At 53.8% G+C, this 22,806-nt stretch overlaps 3 protein-coding genes across 3 annotated transcripts; 1 reads left to right on the top strand and 2 right to left on the bottom strand.

Moving 5' to 3' along the window:
* Positions 1-1,033: 1,033 nt before the first annotated feature.
* Positions 1,034-2,245, bottom strand: P3R3URF (PIK3R3 upstream open reading frame). The gene is made up of 2 exons (XM_082687342.1): positions 1,552-2,245; positions 1,034-1,187 (listed from the first exon to the last, which is right to left on the bottom strand). The coding sequence occupies exons 1-2, from the start codon at positions 1,940-1,942 to the stop codon at positions 1,144-1,146; spliced, it is 435 nt and encodes a 144-aa protein (XP_082543468.1). The 5' UTR covers positions 1,943-2,245; the 3' UTR covers positions 1,034-1,143.
* Positions 2,246-4,207: 1,962 nt separating this feature from the next.
* On the top strand, positions 4,208-9,117 carry TSPAN1 (tetraspanin 1). The gene is made up of 8 exons (XM_082687337.1): positions 4,208-4,474; positions 4,920-4,984; positions 7,358-7,564; positions 7,775-7,849; positions 7,948-8,046; positions 8,127-8,282; positions 8,374-8,457; positions 8,632-9,117. Exons 2-8 carry the CDS (start codon positions 4,928-4,930, stop codon positions 8,677-8,679), a joined length of 726 nt encoding a protein of 241 aa, XP_082543463.1. The 5' UTR covers positions 4,208-4,474; positions 4,920-4,927; the 3' UTR covers positions 8,680-9,117.
* Positions 9,118-11,113: 1,996 nt separating this feature from the next.
* On the bottom strand, positions 11,114-20,380 carry POMGNT1 (protein O-linked mannose N-acetylglucosaminyltransferase 1 (beta 1,2-)). Its single transcript, XM_082687256.1, has 22 exons — positions 20,258-20,380; positions 19,589-19,758; positions 18,851-18,965; positions 18,578-18,696; positions 17,890-17,955; positions 17,686-17,799; positions 16,749-16,866; positions 16,456-16,554; positions 16,162-16,289; positions 15,750-15,820; positions 15,446-15,521; positions 15,179-15,262; positions 15,048-15,089; positions 14,774-14,832; positions 14,373-14,445; positions 14,161-14,289; positions 13,949-14,074; positions 12,875-12,939; positions 12,633-12,677; positions 12,270-12,405; positions 11,887-11,996; positions 11,114-11,787 (listed from the first exon to the last, which is right to left on the bottom strand). The coding sequence occupies exons 2-22, from the start codon at positions 19,706-19,708 to the stop codon at positions 11,700-11,702; spliced, it is 1,983 nt and encodes a 660-aa protein (XP_082543382.1). The 5' UTR covers positions 19,709-19,758; positions 20,258-20,380; the 3' UTR covers positions 11,114-11,699.
* Positions 20,381-22,806: the final 2,426 nt, after the last annotated feature.

Below are 22,806 nucleotides of genomic sequence, written 5' to 3' on the forward strand. Positions count from 1 at the left end.
TGCCTGGTCCCGCCTCTCTGGGTCCTGGTGTCTGGCAAGCCTTGGAATGGATGGACACAGAGACAATTCACTTTCTTCTCCCAGACTTTTTGAAGCCCCAGGGGGCCAGGCCATGGCTTTCAGGCTTCATTCCCACCCCCAACCCTCAGGGAAGGGGAGCCCCAGACACACACCCATGCATACAGTGACACCTTTGAGAAGAGTCCCTCACAGTGTTTCCCGCCACTAAGACACAACGCCATGGAGACACACCCCACAGCAATCCAGTTACACCTGATGACACATGGGCACACACTCAGAAAGCCAAATGGAAAATCCCCAGGCCGGAGTTCAGCACCCTCCCCCTTTCTGGACGACTTGGTCTCGCCCCACCCCTAACAGCCCAGAGCAGCTGACAGTCCCGGAACACACTGGCCTCAGGGAATAGCTCAGGGGTTGAAGATGGCCTGCCCTCCCCAGAAGCAACCCTCTCCTGCCTCAGGCTGCCCACACCCCATTCCTGACCTTCATTCCTCTCCGGGATGCCTCCCTCCGGCACACACATACCCTAACAAACACACCTGGATGCACGGAGGCACACCCACCCACACGTCCATTCACACTCCCATTGTCCTGGCCTCACATACACACACCCCGACTACATCCGCACACTGACCACCGCAGCCACAGAGCCACATACAGCTCACACTGAAGCACTCCGGGAGTTAGACTCAAGTCCTAAAATCTCTCATCCGGTCCCTGTCTGATCCATGCCTCTACCACCCTCCTCAAGGACCTGGCTCCCTGTAACTTCCAAGATGTCTGTGGAAACCCTTTTCCCTGTGCAGTGGGGGGAAATGCCCCCTACCTCATGGGGTTGACCAAAAGCTGAGGTGTGCGTTGAGAAATGGTGTGCATTGCTGACCTTGTCCTGTCCTTCCATTGTCTAACTGTGATCCCAGCTGTCTGCACTGAAGCCTGTCCTTGGGAGCATTCAGCCCCCAAACCCACCCTCCTACCCAGCATAGTTGTCTGGAAATCCCTTACAGTGGAGTAAGCAGCTGCAACAGAAATGATTGTATTTGCCTGCTGTTAACCACCCATGGCCCCTAGGAGATGCAGGTCTGGAGCCAGCCAAGCTTCTGGACTAGTTTCTGGACATTTCTAGAAGATCAGAAAGCTGCCAGGTTGACAGAGGTGTCTGAGAACTGAGGAGAGAAAGGAGAGGGGAGAGTATGAGGAAGACAGCAGTCCTGGAAGCGCCACTGTTCTTAAGAGTCACAGTTCCCCAGGCCCTCCTCTCTCAGCCAATACACCCTCCATTAAGGCTCTCAGCCTTTAGGACGTCTGCCATTGAGACCCCACCATACTTTGAGGGTGGTATTTCACACAGGGTATGCCCCCTAGAGTGCCTCTGCAGGGCTAAGATGGGGGAAAACAAATGGTTTTCCCAACTGGTTTGGTTTGGTGGGGCATTGGTGGTTCAGTGGTAGAATTCTCGCCTGCCAACTGGTTTGGTTTGAAATCCCTGGTTTTCCGAACTCCCACCCTGCCAGGAGGCCCTTGGCTAACCTTGTGGCGGAAGGATCCACACACTGGTGGTGGCGGTAGGAGTGTTGTTGATATCTGTGGCCACAGTGGCAGGATTGGTGGCTGCAGGGGTGGCAGCTGGGCCTTGGGGTTTCTGCCGGTACGTTCTGCGGCTACGCTTGAACATCTTTGGAAATCGAGGCCGAGGCCAGCCTAGCCTTGGCCTGCGGTAGGGAGAGCTTAGGCCCCGGGGCCGAGGGGCACGGACAGGCTGAGAAGGCCCCATGGGCACAGGAAGCTTCTGTAGTGTGCCGAGGATGCGCCTGGACAGGGCAGCTGCAGCCTCTATGACATAGAGTCCACATAAGGGCGGTGCTCTTTTTTTATAGGTCTTGGTCCCCTGCCCCACCCCATGGGTCACAGTGCTCTCCATGGGTCCAGCCCAAGGGCCAGAAAAACCTCAGCTTGGCCCCTAGGAAAAAGGAACTCTGAGGAGGGGAAAATTACTTCCTGGCTTTCTCATTTACCCACATTGACAAGATTTTTTTTTAAGAATTTATTTATTTATTTGACAGAGAGAGATCACAAGTAGGCAGAGAGGCAGGCAGAGAGAGAGAGGAGGAAGCAGGCTCCCCGCTGAGCAGAGAGCCCAATGTGGGACTCGATCCCAGGACCCTGGGATCATGACCTGAGCCAAAGGCAGTGGCTTAACCCACTGAGCCACCCAGGCGCCCCTCTTTGATTCTTTTCTTAACTTCATATTCCACATTCAGTTTATCAGGTGGTTCAGTCATTGGGAGTCTGCCTTTGGCTCAGGTCATGATCCCAGGGTCCTGAGATAGACCCTGCATCAGGCTCCTTGCTTAGCGGGAAGCCTGCTTCTCCCTCTCCCTTTGCCCCACTTGTATCCCCTCTCTCACTGTCTCTGTCAAATAAATAAATAAAATCTCAAAAAAAAAAACAAAAAAAAAACTGGGGCGCCTGGGTGGCTCAGTGGGTTAAAGCCTCTGCCTTCGGCTCAGGTCATGATCTCAGGGTCCTGGGATCGAGCCCCGCATCGGGCTCTCTGCTCAGCCGGGAGTCAGCTTCCCTTCCTCTCTCTCTACCTGCCTCTCCGCCTACTTGTGATCTCTCTCTGTCAAATAAATAAATAAAATCTTAAAAAAAAAATTAGTTTCAACTATATTTACATTTAAAAAAACTTTTTTTGAAGATTTCATTTATTTATTTGACAGAATAGAGACATTGGGAGAGAGGTAACACAAGTGAGGGGAGTGGGAGAGGGAGAAGCAGGCTCCCTGCTGAGCAGGGAGCCCAATTCGGGGCTAGATCTGAGGACCCCGGGATCATGACCTGAGCCAAGGCAAACACTTAATGACTGAGCCACCCAGGCGCCCCTAAATTTTTTTTTTTTAAAGTCCACCACCTCCATCTCTCACCTCCTCTGGCTGTGACTCTCCACACTCTAACCTTTCCACTCTGTGGTCATTCCTGTTTGTCCCAGAGAAAAATCTTATTTAAGGTCTTATTTAAGGGGTGCCTGGGTGGCTCAGTGTGATCTCTCTCTGTCAAATAAATAAATAAAATCTTTTTTAAAAAATCAATAAAATCTTATTTAAAATCTCTATAGGGCGCCTGGGTGGCTCAGTGGGTTAAACTTTCACTCAGGTAGTGATCTCAGGGTCCTGGAACTGAGGCCCGGATCAGGCTCTCTGCTCAGCCGGGAGCCTGCTTCCCCCTCTCTCTGCTGGCCTCTCTGCCTACTTGTGAGCTCTTTCTGTCAAATAAATAAATAAAATCTTTAAGATCCCTATAACTATTTTCTTATATAGACCAGCCTAAGCTTAAAATCAAGCCTAAGAAATCCACGCGCCCCCCCAAACCCTGCCCCAGGTCGCACAGTTAAGCAGCAACAGAAGTAACATGGAAGTACCTGGTCTGAATGACTCCAAAGCCAGAACTTCCCCAGCACCTCAATATCCGGAGCACTGGAGTGGAAAGGAGGACGGGCAGTGGAAAGAGACAGGCAGGGGTCCAAGTGAAGCCCTTGAAGGGTTCACACTGGGACTGCGGAGTCTTACAAGTGGGGGTGATGCTTTTGTGGGATCATGGCGCCACCTGCTGGCAGAAAGGAAAGGGGTGCTTGCTGGACGCCCATTGCTAAGAACTCCGGATGGGGCGGGGTGGGGGGGAGCAAAACCTCGGGAGGGAGATGGGTAAGGAGAAAAGAGGAAGGGAGGAGAAAGATGGGGAAACTGAGACTCTGTAGAGGGAAAAGGACCAGAAGTCATTTGCTCCTCAGAGAAGGGGTAGAAGCTGCTAAACCTGGGTCATTTTCTTGCAGAGACGGGGAGACAGACTTTAGGCTGTCCCTCCGAGGTTGCTTTGTGGTTTCTCAGTTGCTGAGAGTCAGTGCACACACAGCACAGAGTGTGTGTGTGACACGTGCGTGTGCACTCATGGGCACGGCTAGGTGTTTGTGTGTGGATCTGTGGGTGCCTCCATAGACGGCCGCTTGGGCAGATGAGTGGGCCCGGGAGCGCACGGGGTATGGAGGAATGGATCCGCAGGCCAGCGGCTCTGTGGTCGAGGGCGCGCGAAGTTCAGAAGGCCATTTGTTTACCCTCCCACTTCTCTTCCTCCTTCGGATCTGGAAGGGTGTTGCTTTGGTTGGCGTTGCCAGGCCGACGACCAGGAGGCCTGCGGCTCTGGTGGCTATGGGGACAGATCTCCAGGCAGCAGGGGGCAGCAGGGAAGGAAGAGGTTGGCTGGCTGTGGGGTTGGGCAGGCGGGAAGGTGAGCCCAGGACTTTAAAAAGGCTGCCCCGCCTGCATGTGAGCGGTAGAGCGGGAGAGCCAGCCCCGTCAAACTGCCTGCCCACTGGAGTGGCAAATCCCTTGCGTAGGCTGTCCCCTCTGGAGCCTCAGCAGAGCCTTCCTTCAGAACTACCAAGAGCCCTGAACAGGTGATGGCACAGGATTGAGATCATCCTATGAAGTAAAATCAACCAAGAAACGGGGTTTGGGAAACTGGAAGGCCAATGGGGGAGGGTCTTGAGAGCCTAGGGTTGGATTGATGGAGGGGTCCAGGATATATTGGGGCGAGGGAAGGGCATGGAGTGACGTATGGTATGGGAGTTGGGCTTGGGGTGCCTGTGGAGAGAGCTGGGGAATCAGTATCCCAGTGTCGGGTGCTGGGAGAGGACCTGGGCCCTACAGAGAGGCAGGGGTGTCAGGATAGGACTTTGGAGAAGCCCTGAGGGGTCAGAGGCTAGATGTAGGGGAAACGGGGTGATTTAGAGGTCCTGGATGCTGGAATCTGGTATGGCAGGTTCCCAGTGCAGGGGCCGGCCCAGGTAGTAGCAGAGGTGGGCAGCAGAAATCCCTAACTCCCACTTGTCTGCCTCCCAGGAGCCACCATGCAGTGTTTCAGCTTCCTTAAGACCATGATGATCCTCTTCAATTTCCTCATCTTTGTAAGTATGGGAGTTGTGGGCTGTTCGGGCCTCCCTATGGGACGGGGTCACAGCAGCTGGGCAATGGGAGATTGCTGGGCCCAGACTCTGTTGCACACTTTTCCCATTCAGCTAGGGTGCAGAAGTCTCCCCAAATACTGAGTCCTGGTCTTAGGAGCAGCCCGGCTGCCATAGTTGGGATAGAAAAGCTTAGGAGAGGCTCCTCCCTTCCAGGTAGCTTCAGACCTGAATTAGGGCAAGGTGGGATAGGCTAACAGGAATGATTGCCGTTGTTTCATAGGCATTGGGGGCCCAGGGAGGGGAAGAGTTTGCCCATGCTTACCTGGTGTACAAGGAAATTTAGTGGCTCTGTAGGACAGATGGGAAGTTGAAAGGAGAGAGGCCCGGAGACCTCAGAGCAGAGATCAAGAAACACCTATTCATTCAACAAACAGTTATGGCCTAAGACTCTGTGCTAAGTGCTGGGGGAAAGGTGAGTGAGCCCTTTCTCTGCCCCTGAGGATCTCAGGTCCAGCAGGCCAGGTAGACAGTTGGAACATATAATGTCTGGCCTTAGCACAGGGGCTATAGGAGACCCCATGAGGGACTTAAACCCTGGTCTGAGAAGACTATCTGGAGGAAACAGCTGTGTCTGGGCATTTGCGCTGGGTAAAGGGGTTGTAAAGCATGCAAAAAAGGCCCAGAGGCAATGAAATTAGGTATTGTTCAGGAAACCAGGAAAAGAGGAAACTGAGTAATGAGGCATGACCCTGGAGATGATGGTGGGGACAGGGGAAAAATGGATGAAGGACAAAGCCCTCAGATGGCGGCTGAGGGACGGAAGGAGGGGTGAGGGAAACAGAAGCTTTGAAGATAAAGCCCATGTCTCTGGTCTGAGCGACCCAGGGGAGGTCCTCCAGGCAGCTGCGTACCCAATGCGGTTGCAGCTCTGGTTGGAGCTGGACATAGATGTTTGGAAGTCACAGGACCGCAAACAGTCAGTGAAACCATGGGAGCAGGGAAGAGCACTCTGCAAAACCCGACTTACAAAGAGTATGTGGAGAAATGGTCACCTGGAAGCAGCTAGAGAAAGAGCAACAAGAGGAAAACAAGAAGCCCACGATCTCAGAGAGGTCAGAAGGGTCTGGCTCATGAAGTGTCTACCGGATTTAGCGCAGGATGGCACCACAGATCTTGGAGCTACGTTAGAGGGGCTTACAGTGAATGGAAGGTGAAGAGGTGGAGACATGACCCATAGAGAGATTTGGAGAAATTGGGCTGTGGGTGTGTTACCTCTCAGACTCCAATATGGTGCATGCCTTGGGCCTCTTTTGGCTTCAGGGAAGTAGGCTTTGCCCATGTATCTGGAGAAGGCAGGGGTATCCCAGCAATATGGAGAGGCCCGAGGGGGTTAAAGGCAAATCCGGTTTGGTTTCTGGCCTCTGTTGCTCAGGCTTTGCCAGGCTGGGCAAGGCAGGGCAAGTCTCAGGCTCCTTGAAATTTGACCCTGTAGGCTGGGAGCCCAGCCCCCTATCCTTGGGCAAACATGCCTGGGATCCAGCCACAATCTGGCATCTCATTCCTGGTTCTAGCCTCAGTTTCTACAGCTGGGGACTAGACAGCTAGGTGGAATCAGACTGATTTATCCACTGGTGCCTGGATCAGTGAGGCTTTTCTCTAAAAGCTATGGCATCTGGACAGTACCTCCCCGGATCTGGGCCTCTGGATTCCATGAGGTTTGGGGTTGAGCCAGAGAGCCTCTGAGAGCAGCCCCAGTGGCACTCCGTCCCTCGTGCCTCAGTTTTCCCTGTGAGGCAAGGAGAGGTCTAGGTTAGATGAAGGGCAGGCCTGGAGTTTGATCCTGGAGAGCACCAGGGTAGGTGTCCCTTCTCACCGAGTCCCTCTCCAGGGTTGGAAGCAGGTGTAAACCTCAGCCCCCCCTCTGTTGCTATGGTGACTTTTGAGCCTGTTGTGGCTTCCACCCCACTGTTTCACCTGTCCCAGGACAGAGGCAGTCAGCTCAGCAAGGAAATGGGGTAGGGCCCCTCCCTCACCCCCCAGCTGGCCTCACCCACTTGTTTTCACTCCTAGCTATGCAGCAGTACCCTGACAGCAGTGAAGGAAAGTCTTGCCTTGCCCTCCCCCATTCTGTGGATATTTCTAGAACCCCTGATTCCATTTATATCTACATTGGTGTGCAGCCTGGTGCTGGCTTTGGGTGGCCCAGCTCCCATCCTTCTGGCTCTACAGAATGTTTTTCCTCCCTACAGGATGAGTTTTTAGACTCCTTAGCCAATAAAGGGAGAAATTTCTCGTTTTCCATCTTCCTATCTCAAATGAGTGGTAAGGAACTGCTTGCCCACACTGCTTTAAGGCCTGCCTCTCTGTCCCTAGCTATGTGGTGTTGCCCTGTTGGCCGTGGGCATCTGGGTGTCGATTGACGGGTCGTCTTTCCTGAAGATCTTCGGGCCGCTGTCGTCCAGTGCCATGCAGTTCGTCAACGTGGGCTACTTCCTCATCGCTGCCGGTGCTGTGCTCTTCGCTCTCGGTTTCCTGGGCTGCTACGGTGCTCAGACTGAGAACAAGTGTGCCCTCATGATGGTGTGTCAAACCCAGCTCCCCGGGCCCATAACCAAGATCCAGGGTCCCCTCACCCTTGAATCCAGGCCCTGGAGATCCCCAAGCCATGTTCTGCACTCCAGGGCCCTCGGCAGAGGGAGCCGCTGCCTTGCCATACTGGGTGGTGGGTTGCAATAGGTAAGGCACAAGGGACCGCCTCTTTCTAAACTCAGACCTCTGGTCCCCATTCAGTTCTTCCTGATCCTCCTCCTCATCTTCATCGCGGAGGTGGCAGCTGCTGTGGTCGCCCTGGTGTACACCACCATGGTGAGGAGCAGGGGACGGGGCAAGGGGGAAAGATGGGGAAGAGCCCTGCAAGTGGGCTGTGGCCCCCAGGGCCCTGAGCACCGGCCTGCCCCACCCAGGCTGAGCACTTCCTGACGTTGCTGGTAGTGCCCGCCATCAAGCAAGACTACGGTTCCCAGAAGGACTTCACCCAAGTGTGGAACACCACCATGGAAGGGGTAAGGTGGGCTGGGGGACATTTTGGGGTGGGGAGAAAGAGGCAAGGCCCCACTGACCACCCTTCCCTCCTCCTCTTCAGCTCAAGTGCTGTGGCTTCAACAACTACACAGATTTTGAGGGCTCTCCCTACTTCATGAAGAACCATACCTTTCCCCCATACTGCTGTGCCGACAACGGAAATGGCACCGCTATAGAACCCTGCACCGAGGAGAAGGCTAAGGACAAGACTGTACAGGTGTGGTATGGAAGGTTGGGGGCTGCTTTAATGGCCGCAAAGTGCTGAATGAGGGAGGGGTGCAGCGGCTGACTCTCCCCTCTCCCCCAAGGGTTGTTTCAGCCAGCTTCTGTATGACATCCGGACCAATGCTGCCACTGTGGGTGGTGTGGCAGCTGGAATTGGAGGCTTGGAGGTAAGGGGGTGAGGAGGGTGGGGCAGGGTAACCCGACTGGACCAGGGTGCTTGACCCATCTTGGAGGCCTTGCTGGGGGAGAGAGACTTCTGGTGGGGTGTCTTGGAGGCGGGGGACTAAAAGCATAAGGGCCCTGATCACATCCCTCACCTCTGCCCGTTCCTTTCCCATCAGCTGGCTGCCATGATCGTGTCCATGTATCTGTACTGCAACCTGAAATAGTCTGCTTCTACCTCCGCCACCGCAGCTGCCACCCAGGAACCCGGGAGGGCACCCTGACACTGCCAAGCAGCAGTGACTGGGGTGGGGACAGGATCCAGTGGTGTCACTTGGGCCAGAGAGGGCTGGCCTTGCTGCTCTGGACTTGGGGCCAAACAGGGAACGGCCCACTTCAGGCTGTGCCTGACTTTTCCTTCCATGGGCGGGGGTGTGGGGACAGAACCTCTAATGTGCCAGTTCTCCTGCCCATACTTCCAGTCTGTCCCTCAAACCCTTGACACCCTGTGGCACCCAGGGGTGCTCTTGGTGATCCCAGCAGCCCCTGGGGGATGAGAGAAAGACACCCCATTGCACAGGCATATGTAAAACCGGCAGGCACTGGGCGGAGATGTAGAAGGCACAACAGAACTCATCACCCAATTAAAATGTCTCCATTTGGAACTTTCTGTGTATCCTTGGAGAGGCTGGACGCCTTGCCTCAGATTCCTGAGGGGCTGGTGACTCATAAAAGTCTCAGAAGGGAAGTAGGGTGGAGGTAGGTGCCTGTTTCTCCTTCCCTTGAATTCCAGGCCTGGGAGGGAGCCTAACAGGGATGACCAGGTCACTCAGGGAGGACATGGGGGCTGGGCCAGTCTGCCTTCCTATAACATGTGAGGACTTTGGCCTGAAACCACCCCCCTCCTGAGTAGGGGCAATGGACTGGAAAGCTATGAAAATAACAAGCCTTTGCCCAAGTGGGGGTGGAGTCACCAGAAATACTGCCAAGGCAATGGCAGAGGGTCACTTCTTAGGCTCTGGAAGTCCTCCAGAAGCCAACATCAGAGGATCCAAGCTGTCCACCCTTCTCACTGGGGCAAAGCCCCACATCTGTCCCTGCCTTGGGGATTTTAGAAAGAACTTTGTTTATTCTTGGTTCTGGCTTGCCTCTGGAACTCTACAGATCTGATCTCTTATTTAAATTTAACTACTCCATGCTCTAGAAACTGGGCCTAGAAAGCCCAAGTGACTTATTCCACATCTATAACCTTTCCAGAAGAGCTGAGCCTTGATTTGGGCCCAGGCTGTCTGACTCCAGGGCCTGGTGGGGTCCTGGCTGGTGTGGGGTCAGATTCACTTGAAAGCCAGAAGATCCCAAACATAGATCTGCTAGCTGCTGAACCAGGACTGACAGCACGAACGAGGGAGGCTATGACCAACAAGACCCAGGCTGGCAGACCGTGCTCCTCCTTGCTTCCCTTTGACCCCTGATTTTTCCTCCCTGGCTTTTCCAGGACAGCCCAGAACTATTTACTATCCCCTGCTGAGCCCAAGAAGGAACAACCTGGCCAGGGTCACACACAGTGCCTGAGAGTTAGTCTGAGGCCTAGATCAGGAGCCTACTGGGGGTGGGGGGCTGGCAGGGAGAGCAAGTCGCCACTAGTCCCTCTCCCTGCTTCAGCACCTGACCTCTCTCACACACCAGTTGCCTACACAGAGGCTGTAAGGGATTTGTTTGCCCAGGGCGGGGACTCTACCTAGTCATGGGCTAACTTCCCCTCAACCTTGCTGTTGGGGCACCTGAAGCACTAGCTCTATCTCCAGTAAACACTGAAGGCGTCAGGGTGGCGACAAATGGTCCAAGCAACACACCACCTGTGCCACCTGTGCCATCAGGGAGCTGGGCTCCAGGCACCAGTGGGGGAGGGAAGGGTGGAGCTGGTGAAAAGGCGGGGGTTCTAGACAGTTCCTGCCTCCCCAGCCAAGGCTCTCCATCAGGAGCTCATGAGGCTCACCTTGAAAGGACTCTGCAGGCTGACCCCTTCTCAGAAGGTGTGTTCTACACTCAGCTTCCTGATCCTAAGTCCTGGACAGATCCCTTAAATGTCCTGCCCCCTGCCTTAGTGCTTTCTCATCCACTACCTCCAGACAATCGCATTCATTTCCTGGTGCTTCCAGAGCTATCTAAGTTATATCTTCCTCATCTCTTCAGGTCACTGGTTAGGTGAGAATCTGATGAAAACGATGGTTTTTCTCCTAACTGTCTAGAATCAGATTCTCCTGCTCTCCTGCTCCCATCACCTCCCTCATCCCCCAAGCATCTCTTTTTGCTCTCCTGCTCCATCTTTGGGGATAGGTACCTGCCCAGACAAGCTAGGTGAGATAAAAGCTCAGTAGGGAAGGGGTTTGGGGTGGCTGTTCTAAGCTCAGCCCCAAGTAGGGTGGGGCTAAGGTGAGGCTCTGTTGTCCTAAGGTGGAGCTTAGGGAAAAATCTTGGGAGTTTGAGACTTGGGCATCCCCTGGTGGCCAAATGGCCCCAAACGAAGCTAAACCCTGTGGAGGACAGTAAGGAAAACTATCATGACCATTCACTTTCCTATCCCTCTTTCTCTCTCTCTCTCACACACACAAATGCCCCCACCCCAAACCACCTCACACATAACCATAAAACACATCCCCGGAAGTTTTCTCCTTTTTTAATCAATGACCACCTTATCCAGCTTTGGAAATCTGGACAAAGGGGAGGCTGAAAAGAGGCCTGGTTCCGTGTCTGAGGGTCTCTGAGTGAGTCTGTGGGAGCAGGCCGGGCCCCAGCGGGCCTGTCCGTGGGTTGGGCACAGCAGATTCCTGAGTAAGAGCCAGCCCCATCCCCAGGGCAGCACCCCAGCCGAGAAAGGATTCCAGGCCCTCTGGGCTTCAGCCTGTTCCCAAGGCCCTCAGGACAGTCAATAAATAGGTTAGATTCTGAACCAGGCCCGGGAGGAGGGAGTGTGCAAAGGGCAGGATCAGCTGCCCAGGGACCCCAGTGATTCCCAGGTACTATCCTGGCCCTTCCCAACAGGGAAGTAAATAAATAGACCTCCAACTCAGGTACAGGGGCGTTGGAGCAGGGGAAGCCTCCCCTTTGAGTTAGTAATTAAGTCTCATGTTAAAAACAAGCCAACCCAGACCCCTACCAGTGTCTACAAAATCCTACAGGATGGGGTGAAGGGCTAGCCTGCCTAGGGGTACACAGTACCCAGCCCTGCAGGGTCCTGGAGGAGGTCTCATGTCTGTTCTGCGGCTCCCGGGGCTCCCTCTTCCTTTGGGGGTGGTTCCAGGAAAATTGGGGTGATTGATGGTGGCTTCTTCACCCTGGGAAGATAATTTGAAAATGTATTGGGAAGAGGTAATTAGCTACGTCCTCTAATGCCATTAGTCTCCCATTTCCCAGGGCAGAAAAGAGTCACTCACGAGTAGGGGGAGGCTGGGACGCCCACGACCAGGAAGTGATTCTTCTTTCGAAACAATCTCCACAGGCCCCGGTGGTTGCCACGCACATCCAGGTCCCAGATATGGAGGCACTGGTAAAAGTGGGGCAGGGGGAGAGACAGTGGTCAGAGAGCTGCGGGGAGGGGACACTGAGGACGCTTGGCCCAACCCCCCACCCCTCCTCAACAGTCTCCTCAATTTGCAAGATGTAGCATCTTCTAGAATATGGAACTGGACAAAGGGGTTGGAAGAGGGGTTCCCAGAGTATGAAGAGAAGGTTCAAGGGTAGAAGATGATCCCAGAACAAAGGCTCCCTATTTCTGGTGGGGAGGAGTAAGCCTGGGGTGGATGTATTGGTGGGGCACCTTGGCAAGCTGGGTCCAGGTAGTGAAGTCATCATCCTTCTCCATTCGGATGAAGGCCACATAGGTGTGGCCCTCTGTATCTGGCAGGAAAGAGTCTTCACAAGGGTTCTTGCTGTGGTCTAGAACCTCAGCCTCACTGTAGCAGGGGGTAGGGGAGAAAGGCCAAGACAGAGCCTGTGTCACAAGAGGGTACCCTAAGACCCCATGCTTAGTTTAATGCTCTGCTATTGCTGTCTTGAAATTCTTGATCTTTGAACAAGGTGCTGATTTTCATTTTGCAGTGGGCCCCAAAATTATGGGGCCAAGACACCCAATATTTGCCTCCTCACTCCTGCCATATATCCCTACTGGCAGAGGCCATACCTGAGCAGCCTGTGAATTTCCACTTCATAAGCTTCCTTCTTCAGACTGAAGGAGAAGCAAAAATGGGTCAGGGGAAGGGGTCACCCTTCAGGTTCCAGGGGCAAGGAAAGGGATCACATGGGTACTGGGTGGCAGCAGGGCTGGGGATAAAAAAAACAGGCCCCATGGCTGGAAGGGAATACTGGGGATTGGTCATCAAGGCTCCCAGACATCTTCCCATTTGCCCTGTCCCCAGTCCCCACCTGTCCACGTTCCTGAGCTGGACACCTGGAACCGTGTTGAACTTGTGCTTCTTGAAGTAGGCCTCCTGGAGTGGGTGTGAGGGTAAGCATTAGGCCTTCCACGGTCAGGCCCACACCTGCCCACTGACCACATACCCACAAGGCCCCCAGATGAAGCTCTGGACCCACAGAGGTCCCTCTAACCCGCCCCTTCCCAGCCTCTCCTGTCTTCCCCATCTTCTTCTTTGTCACATCCTCGACAGGCTCTTACTAGCTTTAGTTTGGGCTCCACCATTGCTAGAGAGCTCAGGCCCAAACCAGCAGCTCGTGCTACTGACCCCTGAGCTAGTCCCTGCTCCCAGTTAATTGTCCTGGGATCTGCTGCTGTAGGGCCCCAGAAGCCAGAACAGGCCCTACCAGGCCTGGTGGGCAAAAGAACAGGCTGTGCTGAGAGGGAGGAAAGTGCTGTGACTAAGGTACTGACAGTGACCTCAGGTAAATGCCTACCCCTCTCTAGGAGATGACTGGGGTCTTGTATAAGCCAGCCTCTCAGGGTCCTTCTGGCTTCTCGGAGGTTCCAAGCCATCCATCTGTTCCTTTGGGCCGGGCTGTCTCAAAGCGTACTCTTGCTGTAACTGGGGAGTGGCCCTTTGGACACAGCCAGGTAAGGCATGGGGGCCTGGGGACATCCCTGTTCACTTCAGACGGAGGCTTGAGCCCCCACATTTGCAAGGATGGGAGAGGGCAGAGCTGGCAGGGCTGTGTAAGTGTCTGGTGGCAGAAATACCCTCCCCACACCGGCAGTCTGGCACTAAGAATAGTAATAATAAAAATAATACCAGCTAACCCTTACATAATGCTTGCAGTCCAAAGTCTTTTCCATATATTAACTCACTTAAACCTCATCACCTCAAAACCTAACGAGGTAGGTAGGATTTTTATCCTCATTTTACAAATCAAGAAACTGAGGCAAAAGAGGGTACGGGATTTTCCCCAAGGTTTGTCAGTGACAGAGCTGGGATGGCTCTGGAGTCCACATTCTTGCTCCGTCTATCACATGGTGCCTGCCTCCGCAACACCCCGCTTCCCACTCACGTGGAAGTAGCCGTTCATGTTGAGGCCAACGATGCCGAAGTGGTAGGATCGGGAAACATCAGGGATGATGCACTCTCGGCCCCGGCGCTGTTCAGGCATCCGCATCCACATGTCCCAGTCCCAGAGCTGCAGGCCCGGAAGAGGATGAAGGTGAAGAGGTCTGGAGTTGGCAGGGGAGGCTCCAGCCCACTCCCCCTACCCTGCCAGGGCACCTTTTCTGGTGTGGGCCACTTGGGCTCAAGCTCTTCCTTGTACAAGGACTTCCTGAGCACCCAGCCCAGCCCAGGCATGGTTTCCACGCGGTACAGCAGTGCTGGGTCCTCAGCTGTATGTTCGTATCCCTGGAGACGGGGGGAGCCACAGTGGGAGGTCTTAGGTTGGTGCTTATACCAATGCCCCAGCTGACTCCGTCCCCTAGGCTTACCTGGTCGTTCCAGGCAGAGATACAATACAGGCTGTCATCCTCCTCCAATAGGTGGATGGACTGGCTCAGGAAACTGAGAGAGGCAGGGTCCAAGGGTTCAGGGAAGGGCAAGGACATACACAGTCATGTGATGCTGGAAGAGCTAGAGATGGGACTCAGGAGTCATGCCTGTGTGTCCCGTCCCCTAGATCCCCACTGTCTTCACCCATCCTTTCTACACTCTACTCCAACCCCAATACCTGCCATCCTACCTTTGTGCTCAGGCTTTTCCCCCACTTTCGAGCTGACTTCTCCCACAGAGCTCTCCCAGATACCCTACTGCCTTATTTTCTGGAAAGCCAGTTAAGCCAAGAGGCCTGAGGCAGCTCACAGAGGCATTTATGGAGTGGCACTCCCCTCACCTGAAAAAATCCACAGCAATGTCCAGGTCCTCTTCCAGAACCACCGCAAACCTGGCTTCCTGCAGGGAGAGGTAGGGGACCGCATGACCCCAAGGGGACCCTTCCCATCCTGTGCCTCCTCCACCCTCATCTCACTTCTCAGGCAGCACTACCCCCATTTTCCAGATCAGGAGGCTGAGGCCCAGAGAGGGCAAGAGTTTGCTGTCTATTAAGACCAGACTTTATACCCATGTTTTCCCACACCAGGCCCAAGGGCTTTGTCCTTACTACTCACAGGAAACAGGTTGAAAGTGGCAGTGAGGCTGGCTTTGTAGTGCTGGGTGGGGAATGGAAAGAGGGCATATGAGCTTTGGGGTGGATGGTGGGGTCAGGCGTCTGCCCCTTCCATCCTTGCCTAGGCAGTACCTGAGACACACGGGCGTTCTTGATGCTGATGGGCGTGTGCTGGATACCCCTCAGACCAAACAGTGCCACCACATCCATTGGCTCCTGGGGGGCACGGCTACTGGTCACCATGTGAACCACCTGCCCCCCATCCACCTTGCAGGCTCTGCCATGCCAAGCCGTCCATATTGCACAGCCTTTGCCTGGGCTGTCTCTCTTGTAATCACTGCTACCCCGCACCCACCGCCCTGGGCTTTGCTCTTCCCATAGCCTCCAAACCCCACTCACCTCATAGTAGCCATCGATGAAAACTGTTATCATCTGGGGAGACACCCCCTGGGCTGACAGCAGAGAGCGCAGCATCCTGGGGAGCCCAGGGATGTGTTAGGCCTTTCTGTCCCCTTAGTTCAGGGCCCCTCTGTGCTAATCGATGGGCTCACATTCCCCCTGTCCACTCACATGAGTGAATGGGCCTAGAATCTGCTGCCTTTCCTCCCACCTCAAGAGTTCTTCCCGCAGGCTGATGAGCCCGAGGGTCCCCTGTGCTAAGCACCCTCCCATTCAGCACTGAACGGCCCTCTCCCAGGCTCACCTATACAAGTAATTGGGTCGGTTCCCTGCAATGACAGCCACAGGCACGTTGAGGACCTTGTTGTCCGGGAGCTGAGGGAGAAACGGTTTTTAGCTCTTGCCTCACTCCTTCTTCAAACCAGGATTCCCACCTAGGGAAGGGTTCTTTGGAGAGAAGGTGACTCCAGAGTAGAGAGGGAAATGGCAGAGGGTCTGTCTCCCTGTCCGGGCCCTTCCACACACTCAACCCAAATCCAACTCCAGGCCTTTGTTCACATGCCTCCCCTCCTCCAATCTTTCCGAGTCAAGGTAAATCCCCAGGTCCTGGTTCCCTCTCTCTGGCTGGGATCGGCAGAGCCCAGCCTGGCTCTTTCCTCGATCTCCCTGCCAAGCGGAGAAGGGGTCTAAGCCTCCCTGTCTCAGGCCCCACTCACTGGGTCAGGGCTGAACTCGATGGGTGTGGGGTCCTTGCAGCTGCACACACTCCCATAGCCCTCCACCTTGCTGCAGAAGCGCCGGCGGCGACGGTTCAGCTCCGTGTCTGCCCAGTGGCACTCTGCCTCTGACAGAGGAATGGGGTCAACGGGATGATATGTGAGGGGGCACGAGGTTAGTGTGATCTACAAAGCCCCAGGTACCCAGTCAAGAAAATAAAGCTTCATAAATAGGACCCAAGGCCCGTCCCCAGCCCAGGCACTGCCCTGGAGCCCAGTCCCCACTAACCCCACCTTCGGCTGAGCTCAGCGGCACATCTGTCTTCAGCAGGACTGGGTCCCCCCAGGAGGAGAGGGCAGGTGACTTAGAATGTTTCTCCCCAAGGACAGGACCTAGCAGGGGAAAGGAATGAGGTGCGATGGGAGGCCTAAGCTCCAGTTTTAAAGCTTCTTCCCGGCTCTCTGCCCACCTTCATCCAGCCCACCGCTTCTGGCTCCTCTTTGCCCCCAACCCCACCCGATCTCTTGGGGTTCTGCTCCTTCCGGGCCCCTGATACTACAGGGTGGATGGCCTATGGTGGCCGTACCTCCTTTGCGTCCCACGAAGGCCCACGTGTCCCTCCAGCCCAGGGCAGGGCCGGCCTGGCTACCCAGGCTCCTCAGCAGAGCCTTGGCTGTGTCCTTGAGGTGGAAGGAGCCCTCGTCCTGGGAGACCAGGGAAGGCAGTCAGCCTCACTGGCACTTTTCTGAGAAACCTGGCCGCATGGAGCACTCACTCTGTGTCAGGCACCATGCGAAACCTTTTATTTTACATTAGCTCACTAAACAGCCACGACAACTCTCTGAGGTTACTATCCTTTCACAGAAAGAAAACTGCTCAGAGAGATTCTGAGAATTGTCCAAGGTCACCAGGCTAGTAAATCCTTTACTAGGATCCCACATAATCTGCACCTCTCCGCCCTCTTTTCCCACCACCCCCCACCCCTCCCTGAATCTACAGATCCACGGGCACCCCTGCAGCTCCTGAAGCATGCCAGCACCTTCCCTCCTCAGGGCCTGCACCCTCGCCAAGTTCTTACCGAGACACTCTTCCTCCAGGTATTTGCTGGGCCCTCTCCTTACTTCCTCCCACTTTCTGCTTACATGTCACTTCCTTACAGAGACCTCCTCTTTCTAAAAGGAATCACCCATAACTGTCTTCCTTGCCTTACTGTCTTCATTAAGTTGTCGTTTCCTGACATTATTGGTGTACTGGGCTTTTTTGTGGTTGATCTTGCCTTGCAGAATGTAAGTTCCATAAAGGCTGCTTCCTGTTGTATCTCCACCACCCAAAACAGTGCCTGGCACACAGTAGGTGCTTAATAACTACCTGCTGAATGTAAATGACAAGGCCAAGACTGGAACATTCATTACCTTCCTCCAGAGGCTCCTCCCACTATGCTTTCTTAGGGGTAGAGAACCCGGGGCCATGAGCAAGGTCGGAGCTGAGGGCACAGACAAAGGGATCCAGGCAGAGTCACTGACCTTGACCGTACAGATGAGCACTCGGCCAGGTGCCACCATGTTGAGGAACAAAACCATGGCCTCGTCCTCATGAGGTGAGTATGTGTCAAACACACGCTTTGCCATCACGTGGCCCTGGTGGGGGACATATCTCTCGTGAGTTAATGTCACCAGCAAGGAGGGCTCAGCTTCAGTCCTCCAGGCCCCCCACCCCTAGAACCTCACCGTGGCCTGGTTGAGAACGATGACGTGGATGCCGCGGCCCTGCTCCCGAGCCTCGTCCTCCAGCACCTACCGGGCAGCAGAGACCAAGCCCAGCTCTTCACACTGGCATTCGAGGCCTGTCTTACAGGAACTCAAAAAACCAGCTGTGGAAAACCTCCCTCCTGCCTGTGCTTCTGTGAACAGCTCTTTTCCAATCCGGCCTGAAGGCCACCCCTTCCAGAAAACCACCTTAACTTACCCATCAAAAAAGAGACCAGATCTTTCTACAACCCTCCTTTCCACGGCTTTCAAGCTCCTAGAGCCCTTGAATGTCTCTTCCTCATTCTGGAGATATCATAATTCATCAGACTGAGCCCCTCAAAGTGGAGCCAGTTCTGACTACCCCCTTGGTCCCCAATGCCCCAGACAAGGCCGAAGCCAAAGAAGGGACCAGAAGATAGTTACGAAAAAAATCAATCAATGAATTGTCTGCCTACTACTGCTAATGCTCGCTTTTGATAAAATGCCACTACATTTAACACATTTCACACACTTTTCACCAAATCCTGACAAGCTGACATCACTAGTCCCAGCCTAAAGATGAGGAACCGAGGCCTCTAGAGCCACATAGCTCGAAAGTGTCAGAGAGGAGCCAGGGAACCATACCCTAAGAATACAGGGCCGCTACACCAGACAGTTGCCCACTCACCGTAGTGCCATCCACCGCCACATACACTTTGCTGCGGCTTGAGTACACCTCCACATCCAGAACCCGTCGGGGACCACTGCCTCTGCGCCGTGAGGGCTCTAATCGGCCCAGGGCCTCATCTGTGGGGGTGCGACAGGTTATGGAGACAGTCTCTCCAGCAGAGTCTCATCCCTTGGCATCTGCCTACCATTTCAGCTATGAGATCCTAGGGGAACCCCACCCCCACCCCGCCCTTCACCCCACCAGCCAATCCCATCCTCAGCCTGGACCCACCATAGTCTTGCTCTGGTTCTGGGTCTCCATTAGCCTCGCTGATTGCTCGCCGCGTATCCAGAATCAACTTGATGTTGACAATGACGGTGACCAGTAGGAAAAGCACTGCTCCTGTCTGAGGGGAGGGGTAAAGCTGACTAAGGAGGGGTGCCCCTCTAGATCACTGAGGGTCTTCCTGAAAGGAAGGCCCCTGGCTGCAATGAGGACACAGGGAGAGCCTGAAGCCTGTCTCTCCTCCTCTGTCCACCCAGTTCTACTCCCCCCAACCAGGGTCCAATTTCAAGATCACTTCCTCCAGAGAACCAGCCCTGACCCTTCTCTTCATCAAGGCCTTCCCTACCCAGAGCTCCTGTATTCTTCCATTTGAGGCCCTGATTTCCTTGGTCCCCTCCACAATTAGTTCCCACAGATGGAGACAATCCCAGAGAACCGAGCTGGGGATCAGAAGACCTGGGTCTTAGCTCTAACAGCCTGACAGGTGGGTGCCCCTGAGCAAAGCCTTCCTGATTAGACTTCAGGTTTCTGTCAGAAGCCTAGGGTGTTGTACTTGGGTTCTGATTCCAGAACTCTGGGCCCAAACCACAACCTCGGAGGGGCATGACACAAAGAGGTTTCCTTTCTAGGAACCTGCTCCCTCCTTCCAGGGTTGGAAGCAGCCAAGGTAGGTCCCAGTGCCCATAGTGTAGGCTAGGGTAAAGCTGGGAGGGAGCCCCCAGGGGCGCTGGGACAGCTCTGTACCTGACAAAATCTCCGCAGGGCCCGTTGGTTGGTCAGTTTATACTTCCAGGTAAGATACCAGCTCCTCTTCTTCCGAGCCCCAAAGGGCTTGATGAGGGAGCTGGCCTTCCAGTCGTCCATGCCGGATTGGGGAGTCACCACTGCCCTGGCCAACCCATGCCTTCAGGAATCTGAGAGGACCAGAGGATCATAGGGACTAGGGTGTACCTCCCAAAGTCTGATGCCTTCTGGGGAGACCAGGAGGACCTCCCAACAACTCTTTCCTGCAGACATCCAGGTTGTGTGACCTGGGAAAAGTGGCTCAACTGCTCTGAAAGGAACCATTCAGAGGGGTCGGGTCACCTGGAAACTCCCCTGGGGCTGAGGTGCCTGGGGTAACTGGCAGAGCTGCCCAGGGCCCCCAGAACAGAGGCCAAGTAATCGGCTCTCAATGTTCATCAGCCCCTAGAAAGACCAAGGCCCAGGACTTCCCGGTCCTGGGGTGGGCAAAGGGCACAAACACCACCCCCCACCAACCCTGGCCCCCAATCCTCCACCCGCTTGCTTGCGCTTTCGCCCTCTCCTATCTGGCCCCGCTCCTCTCCTTCCAGGGCTCGGAGCCGCCTGAGGACTCGGGAGACCTGCCCCGGCCGCGCCAACCCTCCCGGACTCCCGCCCTGGAGGACTCACGGCTCAGGGGGCCCGGGCCCCGCTCGGGCCCCTCTCCGGCCCGCACTGCTCTGCCCGGCGCGCAGCGGCCTCCGCCTCCTCCATGCCGCTCGCGGCCCCGCCCCGGCCCGGTCCGCCCCGCCTCCCCGCTTCCGCCGCCGCCGCCGCGGGGTGAGAGGGCGGCGGGCGGTGCTTAGGGCGGCGGCGGCGGCGACGGCGGGTGTCAGCGGCCGGCGAGCACTCGGAATACTCAGTTCCGCGGCAGCTTCGCAACTGGCGGGCGGGATGGCTGCTGGAACACAGCAGAAGCCCCTCCCCCCAACTTAGCCTTGGCCCCCAGCATCATGGATGGCGAACCCTAGAGCCTAGAGCCTTGGACGAGACCACTCGGGATGCCAAGGTCAGAGGGCCTACAGGTCTCGGCACAGCTACCCGCTTCCCTTGCTTCGGCAAGGCTTGCACCCTGGTCTAGGGTGTGCCTTTGGAGGCTAAGGAGAGTTAAAAATCTGATTCGACCACTACGCTAGACCTTGGGCAAGTCACTTCACGTCCCAGCCTGGATTTCCTAATCTGTGAAATGGGGGTATGCTTATATAATACTTACTCTTTGCCAGTCACTGTTCGAAGTACTTTATTTACACCACCTTGTTTAATTCCACAACAATCCCATGAGATGGGTACTCTTAGTAATGAGATCCAGTGTCACAAAGCTGGGAGCTGGAATTCAAACAGGCATCCCAGCTCGATTCCTCTCTCAACACCCCCTCCCCCTACACTGATAAGAATAATACAGATTTGTCCTGAAGGTTTAATGAGATAATACATACAAAGAACTTAGCTTAACACCGTAGTTCTTATATTTTACCTTGCATCAGAATCACTTGGAGGGCATCTTAAAACACAAATTGCTAGGCCCTGTTCTTAGAGTTTTCCATTCGATAGTCTGGGCAGAGAAGAATAATGCATTTCTAACAAGTTTCTAGATGATGGTGATGTTTATCCGAAGTGAGTAGGTAGACAGGGAAGTTTTAAGCAGAAAAGTGATATAGTCCTATTTAACAGAAACTTTACTGTTTTGTGGAGAATGTTTTAAAAGGAAATGGAGGAAGCCAGAAGACCAGTTAGATTTTTTTGAGCTCTCCATATTCCACCTGCTTCCTAAATGGTGGGATGGTATCCCCCAAAATGTTAACATGGGTGATTTTTACTGGTTTTTTTGGGGGGGGGGCTGTGATTTTTCCAAATAGGTATGTATTAGAGAATAGAAGAAAACCCAGCACATTTTATTAGCATTTGAAAAAGATGTCGCTCAGGGCTCCTCTCTGATCTTTGCTGCTCAGTCTCCCTCTTCACAGATCTTATCCACTCTCCTGACCTGTTAACCGCCTAGATTCTTACACTTGTATCTGTAGTCTTAACATTTCTCCTGAGCTCTAGGCTGACCTGTGTCCAGCTGCCTGCTGGACATCTTCACAGACCCCTCCAACTCAGTGCCACCCCTGCTGTGATCATCTCTTCCCACTCCTCCTAGTCCTCTTTCTGGGTTCCCTTCCTTTTTGAATGGCACCAGGCCAAACAGCTAAGAGTCACCCTTGAATCCTCTTCTCCACGAGCCAGTCCAGGTCTGTTTGCTCATCACTGTATGCTCTGCACCACACACACTGGCTAGCAAATAGTAGACTCTCCATAATATTTATTGGAATCATTTGTTTTCTTGAACAAGCCAGCATGAATGCCACTATAATTAAATGAATATAACCAGTCTTGTCTATCTTACCTCCTTAAGAGTTCTCCATTCTGGCCTCTTTTCCAACCTCACAAACAGCCCCTGGTCCAGACCATTTCAGTTTCTTGCCTTCCAAACAGTTTCCTTGACTCCAGTTTTGTACCCCTCCAATCGTTTCTCCTTGCAAAATCCAGAGTAATTTTTCAAAAAGGCAAATCTGTTTTTTTAACCTCTGATAACCCTTCTGTGGACTGAGAGACACTAAGGAAAAATATTTTACTTAAAATTACAGAGGTAACCATTAAATGATCTAAAAATAGTGATAGAAATATATAGGGCCAGTGGAAGAGGGGAAGCAAAGAGTGTGAGATAAATCATATTTATCATAATAGGAAGTCAGTAGACAATTTTTAAAATTAATAAATAGTAGTCCTGTATAAGTATATGTCGGGTTATATGTATAAACACCAGAAAAAAGTAGTTGAATGTGGTTGCCTCTGGGGAGTGGGGCTAGAGGTGGAAAACGATAGACCAAGTTAACTATCTTTACATTTGTAAATCCTTCTGTGACCCTGTGCTGGAATTACTTGGATAAAACATCCGAATCAAGCCAAAACAAAAAAGTTTTTCATCGCTCCGCATTGCCTACAAAATATAATCCAAGCACCATAGAACCATCTTCTATTACCCTGTTACTCAAAGTATGGTCCCTGGCCCAGCAGCATGGCCATCACCTGGGAGCTTGTTAGAAAAGAACCTCAGGCTCCATCCCAGATCTTCAGAATCACAGTCTGCATTTTAACAAGATTTGCAGAAAATTCATAACCACAGTCAAGCTTAAGAA

This window comes from Mustela nivalis, assembly GCF_964662115.1.
Source record: "Mustela nivalis genome assembly, chromosome: 10".
NCBI classification, from domain to species: domain Eukaryota; kingdom Metazoa; phylum Chordata; class Mammalia; order Carnivora; family Mustelidae; genus Mustela; species Mustela nivalis.